The 17,192-nt window shown below is 43.4% G+C and overlaps 1 protein-coding gene across 4 annotated transcripts; it reads right to left on the reverse strand.

The window, feature by feature from the left end:
- Window positions 1-1,853: 1,853 nt before the first annotated feature.
- On the reverse strand, window positions 1,854-16,811 carry DUT (deoxyuridine triphosphatase). 4 transcript variants are annotated; one of them, XM_039491777.1, is made up of 7 exons: window positions 16,662-16,811; window positions 15,283-15,415; window positions 14,199-14,290; window positions 10,713-10,757; window positions 3,675-3,749; window positions 2,716-2,786; window positions 1,854-1,983 (listed from the first exon to the last, which is right to left on the reverse strand). In XM_039491777.1, exons 1-7 carry the CDS (start codon window positions 16,681-16,683, stop codon window positions 1,927-1,929), a joined length of 495 nt encoding a protein of 164 aa, XP_039347711.1. In that variant the 5' UTR covers window positions 16,684-16,811; the 3' UTR covers window positions 1,854-1,926. The 4 variants fall into 4 exon arrangements, with proteins under 4 accessions (XP_039347711.1, XP_039347710.1, XP_039347708.1 ...); XM_039491776.1 differs by lacking the exon at window positions 16,662-16,811 and adding an exon at window positions 16,408-16,640; XM_039491774.1 differs by lacking the exon at window positions 16,662-16,811 and adding an exon at window positions 16,219-16,335.
- Window positions 16,812-17,192: the final 381 nt, after the last annotated feature.

Here is a 17,192-nt window from a genome sequence, read left to right on the forward strand (position 1 = left end):
GGTCTACATTAGTGCTTACTTCAATACAACTTAAGTTGCTCAGGGGTGTGGAAAAAGCCACGCTCCTGAGCAATGCAAGTTACACTGATGTAAGCATTGGTGTGGCCAACACTATGTCAGCAGGAGATGCTCTCCCGCTAATATAGCTACCATCGCTCACGGTGGTGGAGTAATTCTGCAGACAGGAAAGCTCTCTTCCATTGGCAGTGTGTGTGTGCACTAGCAGTGCTGGCAGTAATAATTCTAGTGTAGACCTGTGGAGGAACATACACTCATCATAACCCTATAGATCCCTTACCTTTCTCAGCAATGGGAAGCTGTAAAGTACAGACTTTCTTAAATGAAAGTCTCCACAGATTTGCAACGTTCACTTAAACTCTTTTCTTATTATTGATGTGCAATACAATACAGGCAATTGCAGGAAAGTTAATCAATTCTTCCTCTGGGTAAGTTTTTATTTTTAGATTTCCCCACAACTCTTCTAGTCATTTTACAGAAAAGACTACTTCACATTCCTTCCTCCTTACCCCTTTTTTTAGTGCATGCTCCTTCACCTCTGTTCAGATCAGTTAAGCCAGTGTTTCCCAAACTTGGGATGCCGCTTGTGTAGGGAAAGCCCCTGGCGGGCCAGGCCAGTTTACCTGCCGCATCCGCAGGTCCGGCCGATCACGGCTCCCGCTGGCCGCTGTTCGCTGCTCCAGGCCAATGGGAGCTGCTGGAAGTGGTGCGGGCCAAGGGACGTACTGGCTGCTCCTTCCAGCAGCTCCCATTGGCCTAGAGCTGTGAACCGCAGCCAGTGGGAGCCGCGATCGGCCGGACCTGCAGACGCAGCATGTAAACAAACTGGCCCGGCCCACCAGGGGCTTTCGCTACACAAGCGGCGTCCCAAGTTTAGGAAACACTGAGTTAAGCTATAGATCTCCTACGCTTTAAGAAATAATCAGGTTTGGGATAAACTCCAAAACAACATTCTGCTAATTGGTGGAATGACTATTACCTAAAAGACAACTCTGGATGGACCATTCCAGTAATGATTGAGTCCCCTTTCTGTGAAGTATTTATTCACACTTCACCCTGTATGAACTGTTTTTGTTGGCATGGCAATTCTGTTCTTTGCATGTACTGAAGCCACCTATAGGTGAAGGATTGTATTTACAGATCAAACTGCAACTAAACAAACCTTGTTTGTTGGATGTTGAATGACAGTTTGTCATCTTTACAACATTTGAGGATCATATTTCTCCAACGTAACTGTCTTTTGAACATTATACTGAAGTCTCACAGGCTTATTTACATGAAAGACTTGAGTGTTTAAGCATCTTTTCAATGTCTCATAGTTTGAGGTCGTCACATTTTTACCAGAAAGACAGACTGACAGGACTGCAGAAGTACTGAGTCATTGACAAGTTTTGTATTAAGCAGTCTTTACACCAGGCAGCATCTGGGCATAAGATAAATTCTTAGTTTCCAAAAGAAGAGAGTTGTGTTTTTCTTTAATCTGCTGCAAGACAGTGTCACACACTTTTCTCTTGCAAAAGACTACTTATCTGAAGATGTCAGAAAAATCTAGCTTGCACAAAGGTGACAATGTAATTAGTACCATTAAACTTCCATCTCCATAGAAACGCTGGTTCAGGATCCTAGGAGTTGACAAAAAATACTTTGTCAAATCTCTTGTGCACATTTCTCTGTACTGCAAGCTAGTATGCTGTTCAACATCACTTGCTATCAGTTTGGAAGTGGACAAAAGGGCAGAGATTTGTAGACGCTTATATAATGCTTGAGTTACGAGTCCCCTTACTTTCACAGATCCTAAAATCCCAACTCCCCTTTTGAAACAATTCTTGAAAGACTGTTTTAAAAAAAGAACCTTTAATTTAATAAAATCCAAATACAGTAAGAATTTATTACATCTAACATCTCTCTTCAATTCTGGCCAGTGGAACCGAAGCCACCTGTACCACGTTCAGTGTCATCCAGAACCTGAAAGAAATTAATAAGGTTAGCTTTTTAAAAACTTATGCTTGTAATATACTCATTTGTTTCTTGCATACTCTTCATCTTCCCCACAGAAAAATCAGTACATTTTCTTTTAGAGATCTTTACTGCACATGCATAAATAAGCTTCAGTTTTTTAAACTAAAATTAAGTTCAGTAGTCAACTGAACACTTTAAATATATTTTTACAATATCTTACAGGTCCAAAATAAAGATGTTAGTCTGCCATGTTTTCAATACTTTAAAACTGTAAATTGCTCATCTCCAGGAAAATTGCATCAATCTCTTCAGTTTATTTCTTTAAATTGGTTGTTTCAGGGTGGGATTATCAGACCATTCCTTCTTTTGCATTGACATCGGCAAATTGCAGTGGTTGTCATAAATTATAGAACTGTAAACAGACATGCCTACAAACTGAAATGATTCCAGATTTCTAGTAAAAACCAAAGCTTGTTTGTAATTCTTATATTTAAGAATCACTGATTTTTCAACTCTTCACATCCCCGACCTCCCTAACAGGCTTGTAAAGACATAGAATTAAGTGTTAAACTGCAGACATTTCTCCTTTTTAATTCAAACAATGATAATTTACATGTTATAGGCAGCAACGGAAGTGAATAATTTTTTGAAAAGCCCAATTGTTCTCTGAATTTTGAGATTAAATACAGCTCTTCCATATACTCAGACTAATGAAAGTGTTTCATTCCAGTAACTTACTTGAACTTCCTCCAGCTCAGGATAGAAGATGCGTTCACAGATCAGCTGGGCAATTCTGTCCCCTTTTTTAACTTAAGAGAAGTTAATAGGTTATTTTTTAAAACAAACCCAATACAACTTCAACCTCTATATTTAAGACTCCCATAAAACATTATGGCATTAGCATTAAATTTGAAATTTAAATTATGTAGGCATCTGTAGCAATCTGAGTTCAGGTTATGCTCAGAAATCTGCACTTTAAGCAAGACTAAAACTCACTCAACTTCCCACTAATCACTAAGTTTAGTTTAATAACTTCAGACACAAGTTTTTCAGAAAAATATTTATTTTTGCAGACTTTGCATTAAGTGCTCCCTTTTTGAAATGCAACCCTGGTTTCCTCACCTTTCTTTGAATTTCTCTAGATCGATAACTGTCCCCAGAATCAAAATATATTCTGATTACATCTAGGAGCACAGGGGAAGTAGAATAGTAAAGCATTGGAGGGGTGGGCATCTTTGTGTTTGTGGGGAGGGAAAGGGTAAGGTAGCATAGCTGATGGTAAGCCATCCCTTTCCCCCACACACTAATCCCCCAGGCTCCAAGGAGGTCTTCATCATTCCCAACTATTGTCCCAGTTGTGTCCATCAGACTGGGACTCCTCTCCTGGTGAACCATAGGCAAATTTGCCAGATGAAAAAATTGCCACTGGGCAGAGCTACTAGTTCAGTCCTGGAGCTACAAGTCTTTCCGTGCCACCTGTTATACTGGGAGCAGAAGACTTCATGGTTGCCTGTTGCAAGGCATGGATAAGACTTGGTTGATTTTTCCATGTGTTTACAGGTCAAAGAGGGAGACATATTCTTAACCTTGGGTGAACAGTTAAGGATTATTTTTTTCCTTAGGGAATATGCAAATATCAAGTTTAGGTGGCTGGCTGCAACTTCAAATACAGGTTTTTCCCCCAGTCTAACACTTACCTTCAAAATCTTCCTTGCCGAAATTAAAAAGTACAACACCAACATTTCCTCTGTAATCTTCATCAATGACCCCAGCTGTAATAAAGGGAGTAATTCAGAACTGTATCTACAATTGCTGGAGAGATGTTAATATCAAGGAAGAAAAATATTCATGAAATACTAAGTTAGTTAGATTAGTAGATACACTTAATGTGCTGAAATGTATCCACCCATTCTCTAAAGAGAATAGATACAATTTTTAGATAATGTTTAAAATACTGGAATATCCAAATGCAAGTCTAATTTGCAATCATTACGAACTAAAAAGACCCTATCACATTTTTCTAGAGCGTTATTTCTAAAATGTAACATGCGTATTTCAACAAGCATTTAATACCACTGTTAAGTTATATAATGGTTTCTTTTGGCTATCCCATATATAAGATTAAACAAATTTAGCTGAGAAAGGGACTGCATCAAATTGGTTGTCTAGAACAACAGATTTCTTCAGGATTTAAAATGGACACTATTGATGGAAAATGTAGCCTGGCTGTCATATATGAAGTTAAGAATATAAGATAGCCAATCATATTTTTAGCCTTACTGAAGTTCTTCTTTAAATAGAGCATCAGCTAATGTGGAACATTTTCTGAATGGAATGGTAGGAGGGTTGAAAGCACATACAGTTCACACAAGTAAGCTTCAAAATACTTACTAAAAATCATTAAGGCCCAGCTATTTAAAGGTAGGTGTTGCTGCACTCAGCATAGCAGTGCATAACTGATTTAAGAGCCTAAATCCCATCAACTGCCAATGGGTGCGGCAACAACTAAGTACCTTATCTGACCAAGTATCTGACCTAAGCATCTGAACTACTTAAGACATTTATTGTCTCAAAGTGTTTCTGTTCAGCTAGAAGTAATTTTTTTTCTTGTCTCAGCATATGAACTAGATATTGCTACTTAGTCTTTGTAATAAGAATGGAACTTGCTAATTTAACATAATCAGAGCTAGTTTTATTTCCAAAAGTAATATACAAAATACTCTAATGGTTCGACATTGCGTATTGATGGATTACTACAGTCCTAGTATTTTTAAAAGCGTAGTCATCCTCTGAAGTTTTATGTACAATGGAGATTTAGACAGCCTGCTTAGATAGATACAAAAATCTAAATTCAGTGCTGCTCTTTGGTTAAAGTTTGTGTCAGAAATCTGTAGAAGAATTCTGGCAATTTCAAACTATTCTAATTAAAGCATTAACTCTCATACACTTAAATAAATTCCCTTCCCATGTAATGCCAAAGCCATGCTTGCAATGCTGGTTTAGATCACACTAGAGCAGACTAGTTACTACTAGTTTACTTTCTAAATCTGTCAGTACTGGTATTATTTTCTGGGAAAACAGACAATTCATACAGCTCTGCATACATGACCCTCAGGCCTATTCTAGTAATAAAAAGTGGCACTCCTCTGTATTGTGCATACTGGAGACTAATTAACTCCGTAGTGAAGTTCATGTTATTCTTAGAGTCTGGTGTTACAGACAAAACCACTGAGGTTTTTAAAAAACCTGTCTTAATTGTGAATTTGTTCTAAAATAAATATCACCAGCCTCTAACAAAAATTGAGTCAAAGTGGGGGGAAAAAGTGAAAATAAGATTAATTGGCTATTTAGGAATCTGCAGTAAACTAAAAATAAAGTTACATTTAGTGACATTCACTTTTTGCTTTACAAAGAAAAGTTGAGAGGGTCCTCAATTAGCCTTAGTGCTCAAAAATAAACTAGTTAAACTCAGGAATAATGAGTAGGGAGGAAACCAGTGCCACCACATTAAATAAGATGACTGGGACCATCAGCTAGACCGCTCTCCCCATAGCATCCTAACAGGGATGGGGGAACAAAATCACAATAGTTAAGGGGCAGGTCCCCAGCTAACGTAAACTGGCATAACCCCATTGAGTTAAGCCCCTTTAACGGTTTGTAAAGTGAAATGCCAGAGTCATCGTTTTACTTTTTACAGTTACTTTACCGTAGGTTAAGTTTTAAATTCAGAGTTGTTATAAATTGTTTTTATTTAGTGCCAGACTCCAATTTTTGTTGGAGCAGTTGAGATAGAATGACGAAATAGAGGCACCCATAATTACACACAGTAAAGACAGGGTTTGAGGGGTAAGAACTATCACAATGTTAGTGTAAGAGCCACCAACAAATCTGCAAAATTTGATACAGATATTCGGACTTGGCAGAGCTTAATACATTGTTTGTGCTGATCTAATTGCAGGACTAGCAAAAAGCTGGTAACAGTAATTACAGTGACCTCATCTGCTGGTACACACTAGAACATGTGGGTCTTGAGAGACTTGATGTTCAAGGCCTTGGAGGAGGCAAAGGAAGGCTGTGTGTGCATTAGGAAGTCCTTCCCAAATGCAGCAAGCGATGTGGAAGAAGGTACAAAAGCTAGCATGTTGGAGGCTGATTTACACTAGTTGAGGAAGATCTGGCTTGAAGTCTTTCCTTTCCCTTTTACTGGCTGGGGCTTTGAAAATAGGAAAGCTTCATAATGCTGCTTCAGTAACCCCATCTCAGCCTACTACTCACTATGACATGCTGAAAGTGTTTGCTGTAAAGTTGCCATCCAAATATTTTCTTTTAAAGAACAGGCTCCTGCTTTTTCTGAGCACCCCCTCAAATGTTGCCATGGAGATTTGGCATTGATGTGCCATCTCCATTTCACCACTTCCCTGAAACAAACAGCACACGTAACAGACAAAATAGCCTCTGAATACTGTTTCTTGCTGAGTTAACATTTAACAAACACAGCTCAGGTCTGTTTAATAGATACTCCAACACCTGGCTCCCTAGTACCCAAACTTAAAAACAGCTATCTTGTTCCCAAGTTCTATACTCCAGTGTGCATGTGCAACTCCAGCTGAAGTCCATAGGACTTGAATGCATAAATTTTAAGGACTAAATCCTGCCTTGAAGTAATGTTCCAAAAACATCAAATTCAGTCACAGCAAGTTTACCTACACAGAATGTGAGGTATTTTGTAAACTAGTAGAAACCCTTCCTGAAGATGACTAGACTGGCCTTTCGTAAAAGGTGTTATGCACCATTTCTTTCAGTCATAATCCACCCCATTTACTGATTCATTAAGTCTTAACAGCAAGACACAGATTATCATATCCACCTATACAGCCAGAATTTCCAGGTTACACAGAAGTGCTGCCTATGAGCATCATCTGCTCCCCTCTCTCAGACAATCAGAAACTTCTCTACAGGATGGTTAGATAAGGGTGAAGCATTGAACCAACCACCCTCCATGACAGTCTTTATAGTCTTATGTGATTTCTACACAGAAGTAGAGTGCTTGCAGCAGAGTTAACTGCCACTGGGTCCCTTCAAGCAGCACAGGAGGACTCAGCCAGTGACAGCATGATTCCATGTACTAACAGAGGAAACAGGAAGGAGATCCACCCTCTCTGGGGACGCCATCACACCAATCCCCCAGGGCCTGTGAGTTTGGAGGTTTTACTCCCTGTAGTCAGAGCTCTCTTCAAACTCCTACTTGAGGGGAATTTCCTGATTTTTTTTTTTTGGTTTGTTTTTTAAAATAGGTTAACTTTGCTATTCAATCCCTCTCGTCTTCTGCGGGTGGGGAAGAGAAAAACATCCTCCCCATGAGTTAAAGGCTACATCTGATAAAAGCCAAGTTAAGAGGGGGAGTTCAGTCAGAGAAATCTGTCAAAACCAGTCCTAGTATTAAAAAAAACCCCACTGAAATCATCATTACACTAGATAGAACCAGTTTAATGATTTAACACCACTTCCTAGGGTAAAATTATTTACTAGACAGAGGTTATAAAGATTCTGTAGCCTGATAGGATTTTTTTTTTAATAGAGCCAGGAATCAAACTCAGGCTATGCAGTGTGTGTGAAAAGTTCTCCTTTTCAGGATGGAATAGAGAAAGATGACTTCTGCCCTGAAAGCATACATGCTATAGACTGGATCTGCCCTTGGAACCTAAATCTAAGATATGATAAGCAACATGATTTTGGAATATGCTGCAGCTAACCTACTGCTGTGCAGAATGAAGTGGCAAAAATGCTGTCAAAGCTATGCTACTTTCAAGCTCCATTAGAAACACAGCAGGGTAAGAGTTTGCCAAATAGAAAAAGGGTTGGTAAGGAAAGAATTTAAGAAGTATTGCAATAGTGGGTTGGTTTTTTTTTAATTGTGTAAAAGTGCACCACTGAGACCGACCTCCATTTGGTGTTCAAATTACATTGTCTGTATCACAAAATGTAAAGGTACTTTAGGCAGGGAGCTAAAACATCCTCTGTTCTGTATAAGAGGCACTCAATTTAAGTAATTGGTATGGATTAACAGGAGATAGCAGGGCAGAAGTTTGCTCTGCTTAGGGTTAATGTAACAGACCTCTTGGGATTCTATTGTTCAAAAACATCAAGTTACAACAGCTATACATTCTCTTGAATGCTAGGACACTTTTCTGCATGATCTACTTGGGGTGGAAAGTCATTACTGGAAAAATCATGCATTGGAACTGGCACAGTGAAATACTGACTTCATGCAAAAGCCCTTACTCTGTCAAGACTCTGGCATGTCACTTGTTGGAAAACCATCCACGCCTACCAGATGTGGATTCTGAACAGAATCCTGCATGCTCAGTTTTTTCCCCAGGCCCCTTATTTACAGCCTGGGACCGCTGACAATACATTTGTATTGAAATAAAACATTTCTCTGTTAAGTGTGCTTATGCGAGACACCGAGATCCAAGAAAACATCAAGGTCTGATTTTTCATAAGAGGCACCCTATCAACTGTCATGATTTTCACTTATGATGTTGAACTGTCACCTTTTTTGAATGCTGAACTCAAAAGTTAAACATGAGATTACAGTTAAGGCACTCAATTCAGAAAATACCAAAGTTACTCTACCCCAACTCTTACCCCTGTGTATATGCACTGATAGTCTTATTACATGATCACAATTCTTTTTTTTCTACAACTTTAGATGCATAGATCTTATTCTACAATACACTATGTATACCAGATACTCCAGGAAAATATTTCGGTCACATCTTGTCCCTGTTCCTCTTGTTCCATCAGACACACACAGAGAGCTGTCCTGAGGTCAACATAGGGGATTTTCCTTCTGGGGAATCCTAGGACATTAGGCTGGCATAGTGAATATATCAGGGGTAGAGCCAGCCTGTAATATGTTCCAGTGATCCTCAGCTGATTTACAGGGCCTGTAAGATGTTCTAAATTATACTGGGAGTGGTTTCAGCTTTGGCTCCAGGATCAGAGGAGGGAAACAAATGGCTTAGATCCATCTCTCCCCACCTCCATGGGTCCTGTGCTGGCTGCAGCTTAGCTGCACCAAGGATCTGGATCTTCATATACAATGACTTGTATTGAGTGTGGCTGATGGGAAGGTGGACCAGCTGGAGCTTCCTTATAACCTACTTATCTTACATATCCTATCTACTGCTATAAGGGAGCTTGTCTGGCAAGTATCTGTAATTACAACTGATATATATTCAGAGGAAAGTATCACATATCCTCACTATTATTCAAAACCACTCTGATTTTACTAGATTTATGCAAAGGTTGAATAATGAGTGGAGTCTAAAATTTAAGTTACTATTCTTTTTCCAAAGCATTTTTTCCTAGAATAACAAAGCAGAAATCTTATCTTTCAAATTTGCCTCTGGGAATCCTTATCTCATTATTTCCCACCAAGCTTTGATTAATAAGATGTAAAACCATAGTATCTTTTACTAGTCAAAGCTAAGTCGTCATCTTAATTAGTCATTTTCTGATTGTGAAGAGCTAGATATGAAAATATATATAAAATTTTCCTTAGCTTATACTGTTAATACTCAGGAATGATGATTTCTTATACCCATTTAAACTTACATGCCAACGACCTTTTAAATATTAAACTTTTTGTAAGGGTAAAAATGGGCAAGGAAAAAGATGAATAGTCAAACAGAGGAAACTGGCGGTAGAAATGAGTTACTCTTGAAGCCAATATTTTGGTTCTTATAATTATTACTAAGTAGCAGCTAAATAACATGTTTAAGACTATTTCCAATGCATAATAAGAGGACATGGGAGTACAAAGAACAGCAATAAAAGGATGACTAACAGAAACAAGGACAGTCATAATTAAGTCTAAAATTCTGGGATGATGTTTATAGCTTTGTTAAAGTTCAGGGCAGAGAAAAAATAGGTATGAAAGAAACAATTAGTTTTAATCCAAGAAAACAAAAACAATAGGGGATTCAGATCTAACAGGAAAGGTAGTCAGTAGTTAGCTGAGAGTGCAAAACAGCAAGCCCTTTTAGAAAGTTTGAGTCTTACTGAACAAGACAGAAAAATACAAGAACAAGGGGGAAAAAAATCATCCCTAGTACTTAGTTACCCGTTTACACTAAACCCCAGAAGTGCGAGAGGTTATGAAAAGGTCTAAATTCAACCCCAATGTAAATGAGTTCATGGCAGAGTTGAATTTGGTCCCAATGCTTTATCTAAACTTGAGAGATACAGAGGAACATATGTTGTACTTAGTTCAATTATCATCATTTGGTTGATGAATGTTTGTTAGACAGGCATTTGGCCCATTAAACACTAGCTACATAGACATTACTTCAGAGAGAATGTCATTTGGTTACTATTTTCTGAATCTGAAAAAAAATCAATATGCAGATTAGAAAAGAATTATGGCTTTACTGTAGCCCAAAAATGTGACCTAAACTTTCTTTTTACCAGTCCAAATCAATCTGAAAGACTGGTAAGAAAATGAAAAACCTTAATTAAACAAGATTCAGTTCAAAACAGTTTGGGAATTTAGATACTGGTATATGATTGAAAATCTTAAATCATGGTTTCCATTTATTTTAATGAAGCCCATAAAAGTAACGTTATTAATGAAGCTGAGATGTCACTTTATAGTTTTAGTATCTAAATCTCACTTTGAGACATAAAATAAAAGATTTACAGAGACTGTGAAAGGAACATAAACATCTTACCACCAACATCTATGAAGTGTTTTGCAGCTAATCCAGAACGTGGGGCTAGAAAATGAAAAACATTTTTCAAAGTTTAAGAAACCTTCTGAAAATGATTTTTAGTATGCATTCTATGTACGATAGGTTGCTCAAAATCAGTAAGTCCCACCACCAAAAACTCTGACTTGGCATCTTCCAAAACCTACATGTAATCCTACAAAATGTACAGCAAGAGTCATTACATGGTTGCAATAAGTGACAATATCAACAGTTACAGGCTATAGTAAGATTGCAGATTAAGTAAATTGGGTGTATGATTATTTAGAGTAGCTGAAATGCATTGTTTTATCTTGAAACACCACTAAATGAAAGGTGGTTCATACTATGGCTATTTATATTACTCCTTGGCCCTTCTTGGTTACCGTTGAAACACCTGTTCCATAGTAATCACCACAAAGAATTCAGGTATAGTGCAATGTACTCTATTTACACAAAACAACAATATACCTAGCTCACTTGAAACTGCAATTCTGGTGTAGCCTGAAACCTATTAACAGATTTTAAATGACAGTTCCTAATGCAAGTTAATTGTTGCTAAGGCTTTACTTCAAGCTGCTTTACTATGGGGATTAAATGTTGCCTTACTAGCTTTATCTATTTCCACAAAGATTGTACATGTCTCATCTTCAGCCAATTTAAAATCTCCCTTTTTGGAGAATTTTAGTAATAAACAGTGATGGAAACACTGTCATTTTCTTGATTTGGGATGGTTGCTGGTCCTTTTTTATTTCACTGAATATTTGAATACACTACATTTAGAACCCAGGACAGGCTTCCCTCTTTACCACTTGTAAATCTAAGTACACATAATAATTACAAAGAATGAGAAGTAGTAGCACAAGCCTAAAGAAGTACCTCAATTCTTACATGGAGGAACCACCACTAAAGAACATAGTTGAGACTACAGCCATTTTATCCTTGGCCTTTCTTGAGATTGCCAAGAGGAAACTAGTGCCAACTGTAGACGTTGTTTTTGTGATAAGACAATCATTATTGAAGTACTTAACCTTCTACAACATAGTATCAAAGCACCTCAAGTATTTAAAAACAGATACATCCTTTTCCTCCCAGCCTGTGGAAGAAATGGCTTGATTAGTTTATACAAGTTTTCTATGTCTACAACTTGGTGAGGAATCTAAGTCAGGGAGCTTTTCATTTAGTTCTGAAAGTGACCATGTTCCAATAGGAACTTGACTAAAATACCATTTAAGTTTTCATAAGCTGGCCAACAGCAATCTGAGTTATTTCCACTAGGGCAGGGGTCTCAAACTCAATTTACCTTAGGGCCAGTGCCAGTCCTCAAATCCTCCTAGCAGGCCAATAATGTCACTGAAGATGGTGTTCAGCAAAGAAAACGTTTATGTTGTATTTTTTATTTCAAATTTCTTAGAAATAATAAAACTGTCATACAACTTTATACAATTCTTCACCTGCCAGAAAGTTTAGTGTTTGCCAGACTCCCGGCAACGTTTCAGTTCTGTCAGTTTATTGATGTTTGGCCTCAGTGACTGAGCAGTTGAAACCTTCAGAATTGCAGCAAGGTGTGCATCAGATAGTTGTGTTAGGTATTTTGACTTGTTTATATTCAGTGTGGGGGGAAAAAAAAGTGATGCTGCCTCCATGGCTGACTCTGCTCAGCAACTAATGATGCTGCCTCCATGGCTGACTCTGCCCGGCAACAAGCGATGGTATCTCTGTCCCTCTCCCCCAGCCAGTGGGAGCTGCAGGGGCAGCACCTGCAGCAGACATTGCCAGTAGCGCAGAGGTGGGCAAACTACAGCCTGTGGGCCACATCAAGCCCACAGGACTGTCCTGCCCAGCCCGAGCTCCCGGCTGGGGAGGCTAGTCCACAGCCCCTCCCCCACAACATGCAGCCACATGGGCAGTGCTCTGATCTGCCCCTCCTGCAGGGCTGTGCAGCTTGTGCCCGCCCACCTCCCAGGCTCTCCAATAAGCCAGTCCTGCCTCTCTGAGCGCCATGGTAAGGATGGGGAGTTGGATAAGGAGCAGGAGGTCCTGGAGGCAGTCAGGGAACAGGGGGCGGTTGGAGCGGGTGGAGGTTGGGCAGGTCAGGAGACAGGGAACGGGGGAGTCCTTGGGGGTCTGTCAGTGGGCAGGAGTGTGGATAAGATTCAGAGCAGTCAGGGAACAGGGAGTGGAGCAGGGTGGGGTGGGGCAGGGCCCAGGGGACGGTTAGGGGACAGGGAGCGGTTGGATATGGTGGATGTTGGGGGTGGGGGGGCAGTCAGGGGACAGGGAATGGAGGGTTGGATAGGCATGTGAGGGCCTGGGGGCCTGTCAGTGGGCAGGGGTGTGGATAGGGTTTAGGGCAGTCAAGGGACAGGGTTTGGATAGGGGGCAGGGTCCTGCGGGGTGGTCCCAGGACAAGGAGTGGGGGGGATTGGATGGGTTGAGGGCTCTGAGGGCAGGCAGGCAGACAGGAGGCAGGAAGTGGGAGGGGGAGGATAAGGGGTGGGGGTCAGGCTCTTTGGGGAGGCACAGACTTCCCTATCCAGCCCTCCATACCATTTTGCAACCTTGATGTGGCCCTCGGGCCAAAAAGTTTGCCCCCCTCTGCGGTAGCATATCTGCATGCCTCCTTCCTCCGTGGGCCGCAGTGGGGAGGGTCTCGGGTCGCAGATGGCCTGCGGGCCAGGACCTTGACCCCTGCACTAGGGTGTACTAATTAAGTTGTACTGTACTTTGATCAGAATATTGGGGGGGAGGGCACTAAGATTTAAAATATTTTAACCAGATCAGCTGCTTTGTCCTACAGCTACTACACATCACTATGCAGTAGAAAAATCCAAAAATTTTCATATAGGTAGGTTCTATTATACTCCAAACAAGTTATACACATTTTTATTAGCAAAAGTATTTTACATAGTTTATTATGAGTCATCCATCAAATCTTCAAATATTTTCACCAAACGATGTGGGAATAGGTAAGCAGCATGTTACCTAATTGGAGTACCGGGTTAAAGATAATTTAAATTTAGTCACAGTCAATGGGCTGTAGTTAAAAAGGAGTCCAGTAAGGTGCAGTCTCTAAAGAGGAATTACACCATTTAACCACATTCACTTCTCCAAAGATTTTACTTTAATGGGTACACCCCTCCTGTGCAGCCACTCAAACTGGCTTAAGAGCATCCTTGCAAAGGAATGGAACCCATTTAACTAAATCAATATAGAAACAGACTTGGGTAAATGGTACAATTTCTGCATGCAGATGAAGCCTCAAGGCAAGCCACTGTGGCAAGTGAACCTGTTTCAATGAAGTATCAGGAGGTAGCCATATTAGTTTGTATCCACAAAAAGAACAAGGAGGGTGGTAGCACCTTAAAGACTAACATTTATTTGGGCATAAGCTTTCATGGGTAAAAAACCTCACTTCAGATGCATGTTGTTTTTGTTTCAATGAAGCTTTTCTACAGTCTGCTAACTTACCTACTCTTCCATAACATCCAGAAGGGAGGGAGATCTGAATGTCAGTTTTCACTATAGCCTTTTCCATAGCAGGAATCACATAGTCATAGGCACTAAATAAAAGCAAGCAAGCAAACATATGTCAACAATTACTTAAAATGTTTTGGGTACGTTCTTCTTTGTAATAGAATGACTTAATCGAGGCATCCATAATGACACATGGTAAAGACAGGGTTTGAGGGGTAAGAACTATCACAATGTTAGTGTAAGAGCCACCCACAAATCTGCAAAATTTGATGCAGATATTCAGACTTGGTAGAGCCTAATAAATTGTTTGTGTTGATCTAACTGCAGGACTAGCAAAAGGCTGGTAACAGTAATTACAGTGTCCTCATCTGCTGCTACACACTAGAACATGTGGGTCTTGAGAAAGACTTGATGTTCAAGGCCTTGGAGGAGGCAAAGGAAGGCTGTGTGTGCATTAGGAAGTCCTTTCCAAATGCAGCAAGCAATGTGGAAGAAGGTATAAAAGCTAGCATGTTGGAGACAAAGCAATGGTATGGTGAGCAAAGGGTTAGGGCAAGCAGAAGCCGGTAGGAAGCCAATGAAAGGATTCAAACTGCAAAAGAGGAAGATGCTAGTTGCTGCACGCTGGGTGCCCTGGAGAAGAGCAGAAAGGGGAAAAGAGCGAGGCCAACGTGGAGGGGCTGCAGAAGTGGTAAGAGTAAGGCCACTCTCGCGTGCAAACCCCTGCAGACACACTTATTACGATGTGAGGGGCTGGTGTCTGCACAGAGCACAGCGCTGGGCTAGCTCACCCGGCGGGGGTCTCGTGCCACGCTCCGAGGCCCACGAGCCCTATAACGGAGTGGGCCGCAGACCCCAGCGCCGCTGAGCAGGGGCTCTGCGGGCCCGCGACAGGGGAAGCGGGAGATGGTGGCGGGCTCCGCAGGGCGCATGGCAGCCACTCACCCTCTACCCAGGAGAGGCCGCTCCGCTCACCGCGCGCGCCCTCGGGGCTGTTGAGCCCTCGCCGAGGGGGAGCTACGGGGGCTGATCCCGGCGGCGGGCTCTCGGGCAGGGCACGGGGCGGGCCGCCCCTCACCTGTATAGGTCGTAGCCAGCTGCGCGGGCCGAGCCCCGGGACGGGGCGGACGCGTTCTCGGAGAGCTTGGCGAAGCGGAGCCGCAGGTCAGGCTCCGAGGCCTTGAGCCTCTTGCTGGGGGAGGCGGCGGGGTCTGCTCCGGAGCACGGCATGGGGAGAGCGGGTGAGGGAGACAGGGCTTAGCGAAGGGGAAGCACCGGCGTTTCCCGCCCGCGCCATCCGAACCGTTACCACGCCCCGGCCCGGCCCATGAGGCGGAGTCAGCCCCCCCCCCGGCACAGAATGGGCTCTCCCGACCCCACCCCCTCAGCCGGCGGGCCCCGCCCCTACTCCGGTACCCTGTCGCCTCGCCAACGGGCTGTGGCCAGGCCGGAAACTCCACAGGGACACCCTGCCAGCCGCGCGTCCTGCAGCGCCGGAGCCCTGCTATCCTCCCGCCCCCCTATAACCCCGGAGCTGTGCAATGTGCCATCTCCTTCCCCCCCCCCCCCCCACCCCCCGGGCCTGCAGCACCGGAGCCCTGCTATCCTCCTGCCCCTATAACCCCGGAGCTGTGCAATGTGCCATCTCCCCCCCTCCAACACCACCCGGGCCTGCAGCACCGGAGCCCTGCTATCCTCCCGCCCCCCTATAACCCCGGAGCTGTGCAATGTGCCATCTCCTCCCCCCCCCTGGGCCTGCAGCACCGGAGCCCTGCTATCCTCCCGCCCCCCTATAACCCCGGAGCTGTGCAATGTGCCATTTCCGCCCAAAACACCACCCGGGCCTGCAGCACCGGAGCCCTGCCATCTTACCACCACCCTGTCGCCGCCCCCCATAACCACCACCCGGCCCTGCAGCACGGAGTCCTGCAACGCACCCCCGCAGCCCTGCCATTTTCTCCCCACCGCCGTACAAAACCTCTACCCCGCCCCTCAGAGCCTGCAGCACTTGAACCTGCAACTCCCCCGACCCGGCAACATCGGAGCCCTGCAACCCCCCACCCCCGCCTTGGTCCTGCAAAACCAGGCTGCAGCTCGCTTCCGCGCCCCATGCCGTACTGCCCCTCTCCGGATTGTGCTGCGGCGCCAGGGCCGCGCTGCACAGGGTTAATATCTCCGCAGCCCCTCGCTCCCCTCCCCTTACTGTGTCCGCGGAGGAGCTGCCCGACGAGGCGCTTGCCCAGCATGGCGCCTGCCGCAGCTCGGGGGAGGGAGGAACTAGCTGCTCAACAGCCGCGAAGGCCGGGCCGTCTCGTGCCTGGCTGTAGGCCTCGCTTGGCGCACGCAGCCGCCCCCGGTAATCACCGGCCAGTGCAGTGATTGCGGCCGCTGCCTGTCCATTGAGGGCCAGACCGCCCTTCCGCGCTGGCCGCTTTGTACCCACCCCTGAGGCATCACCTCGGCTGTGGTCTCCGCTCATGAGCTGGCGGGAGGCGGGAGCCGCCCAGGAAAACTCAGGGTGCAGCAGGTAGCGGGGTCGGCTTGTTCGGTAGGCAGCTCCCGCCCCTGCACAGGGCAACTGTGAGGTACAGCGTCTCAGGTGAGATGTAGAACTAATGTCACGGATCAATAAAGATCCCGTGGTACTTTCCACGGGGATCAAAACAATATCTCTAGTGTCCTGGCTGAAATTCACAGGTAAACACACCGGCCAGGCCCGTTAGGGGCTTTCCCTACACAAGCAGCGACCCCTGTTTGAGAAACCCTGACCAAGGAGTCACGGAAAAGAGATACACAAATAGCAGGAAAGACTTCCTGACTGTAAGAACAGTAGGGCAATGGCACAGACTACCTAGGAAGGTTGTGGAGGTTTTCAAAACAAGGCTGGCATCTGTCTGGAATGATTTCTGGCATCTGTCTGGAATGATTTAGAGACAATAGACACAACAAATCCTGCATCTTGGCAGGGAGTTAGACTAGATGACCTTG

This window comes from Mauremys reevesii, linkage group 10, assembly GCF_016161935.1.
Source record: "Mauremys reevesii isolate NIE-2019 linkage group 10, ASM1616193v1, whole genome shotgun sequence".
Lineage (NCBI taxonomy): Eukaryota > Metazoa > Chordata > Testudines > Geoemydidae > Mauremys > Mauremys reevesii.

Excerpts from the sequence above, each read along its gene's own strand:
- DUT (XM_039491774.1), bottom strand. The coding sequence starts at position 16,315 with ATGGGGCGCGGAAGCGAGCTGCAGCCTGGTTTTGCAGGACCAAGGCGG. Across the intron at positions 15,416-16,218 it reads CCGGGTCGGGGGAGTTGCAG|ACCCCGCCGCCTCCCCCAGC; the intron begins GTTCAAGTGCTG and ends GCTCCGGAGCAG. Across the intron at positions 1,984-2,715 it reads CTGAGCTGGAGGAAGTTCAA|GTTCTGGATGACACTGAACG; the intron begins GTAAGTTACTGG and ends AATTTCTTTCAG.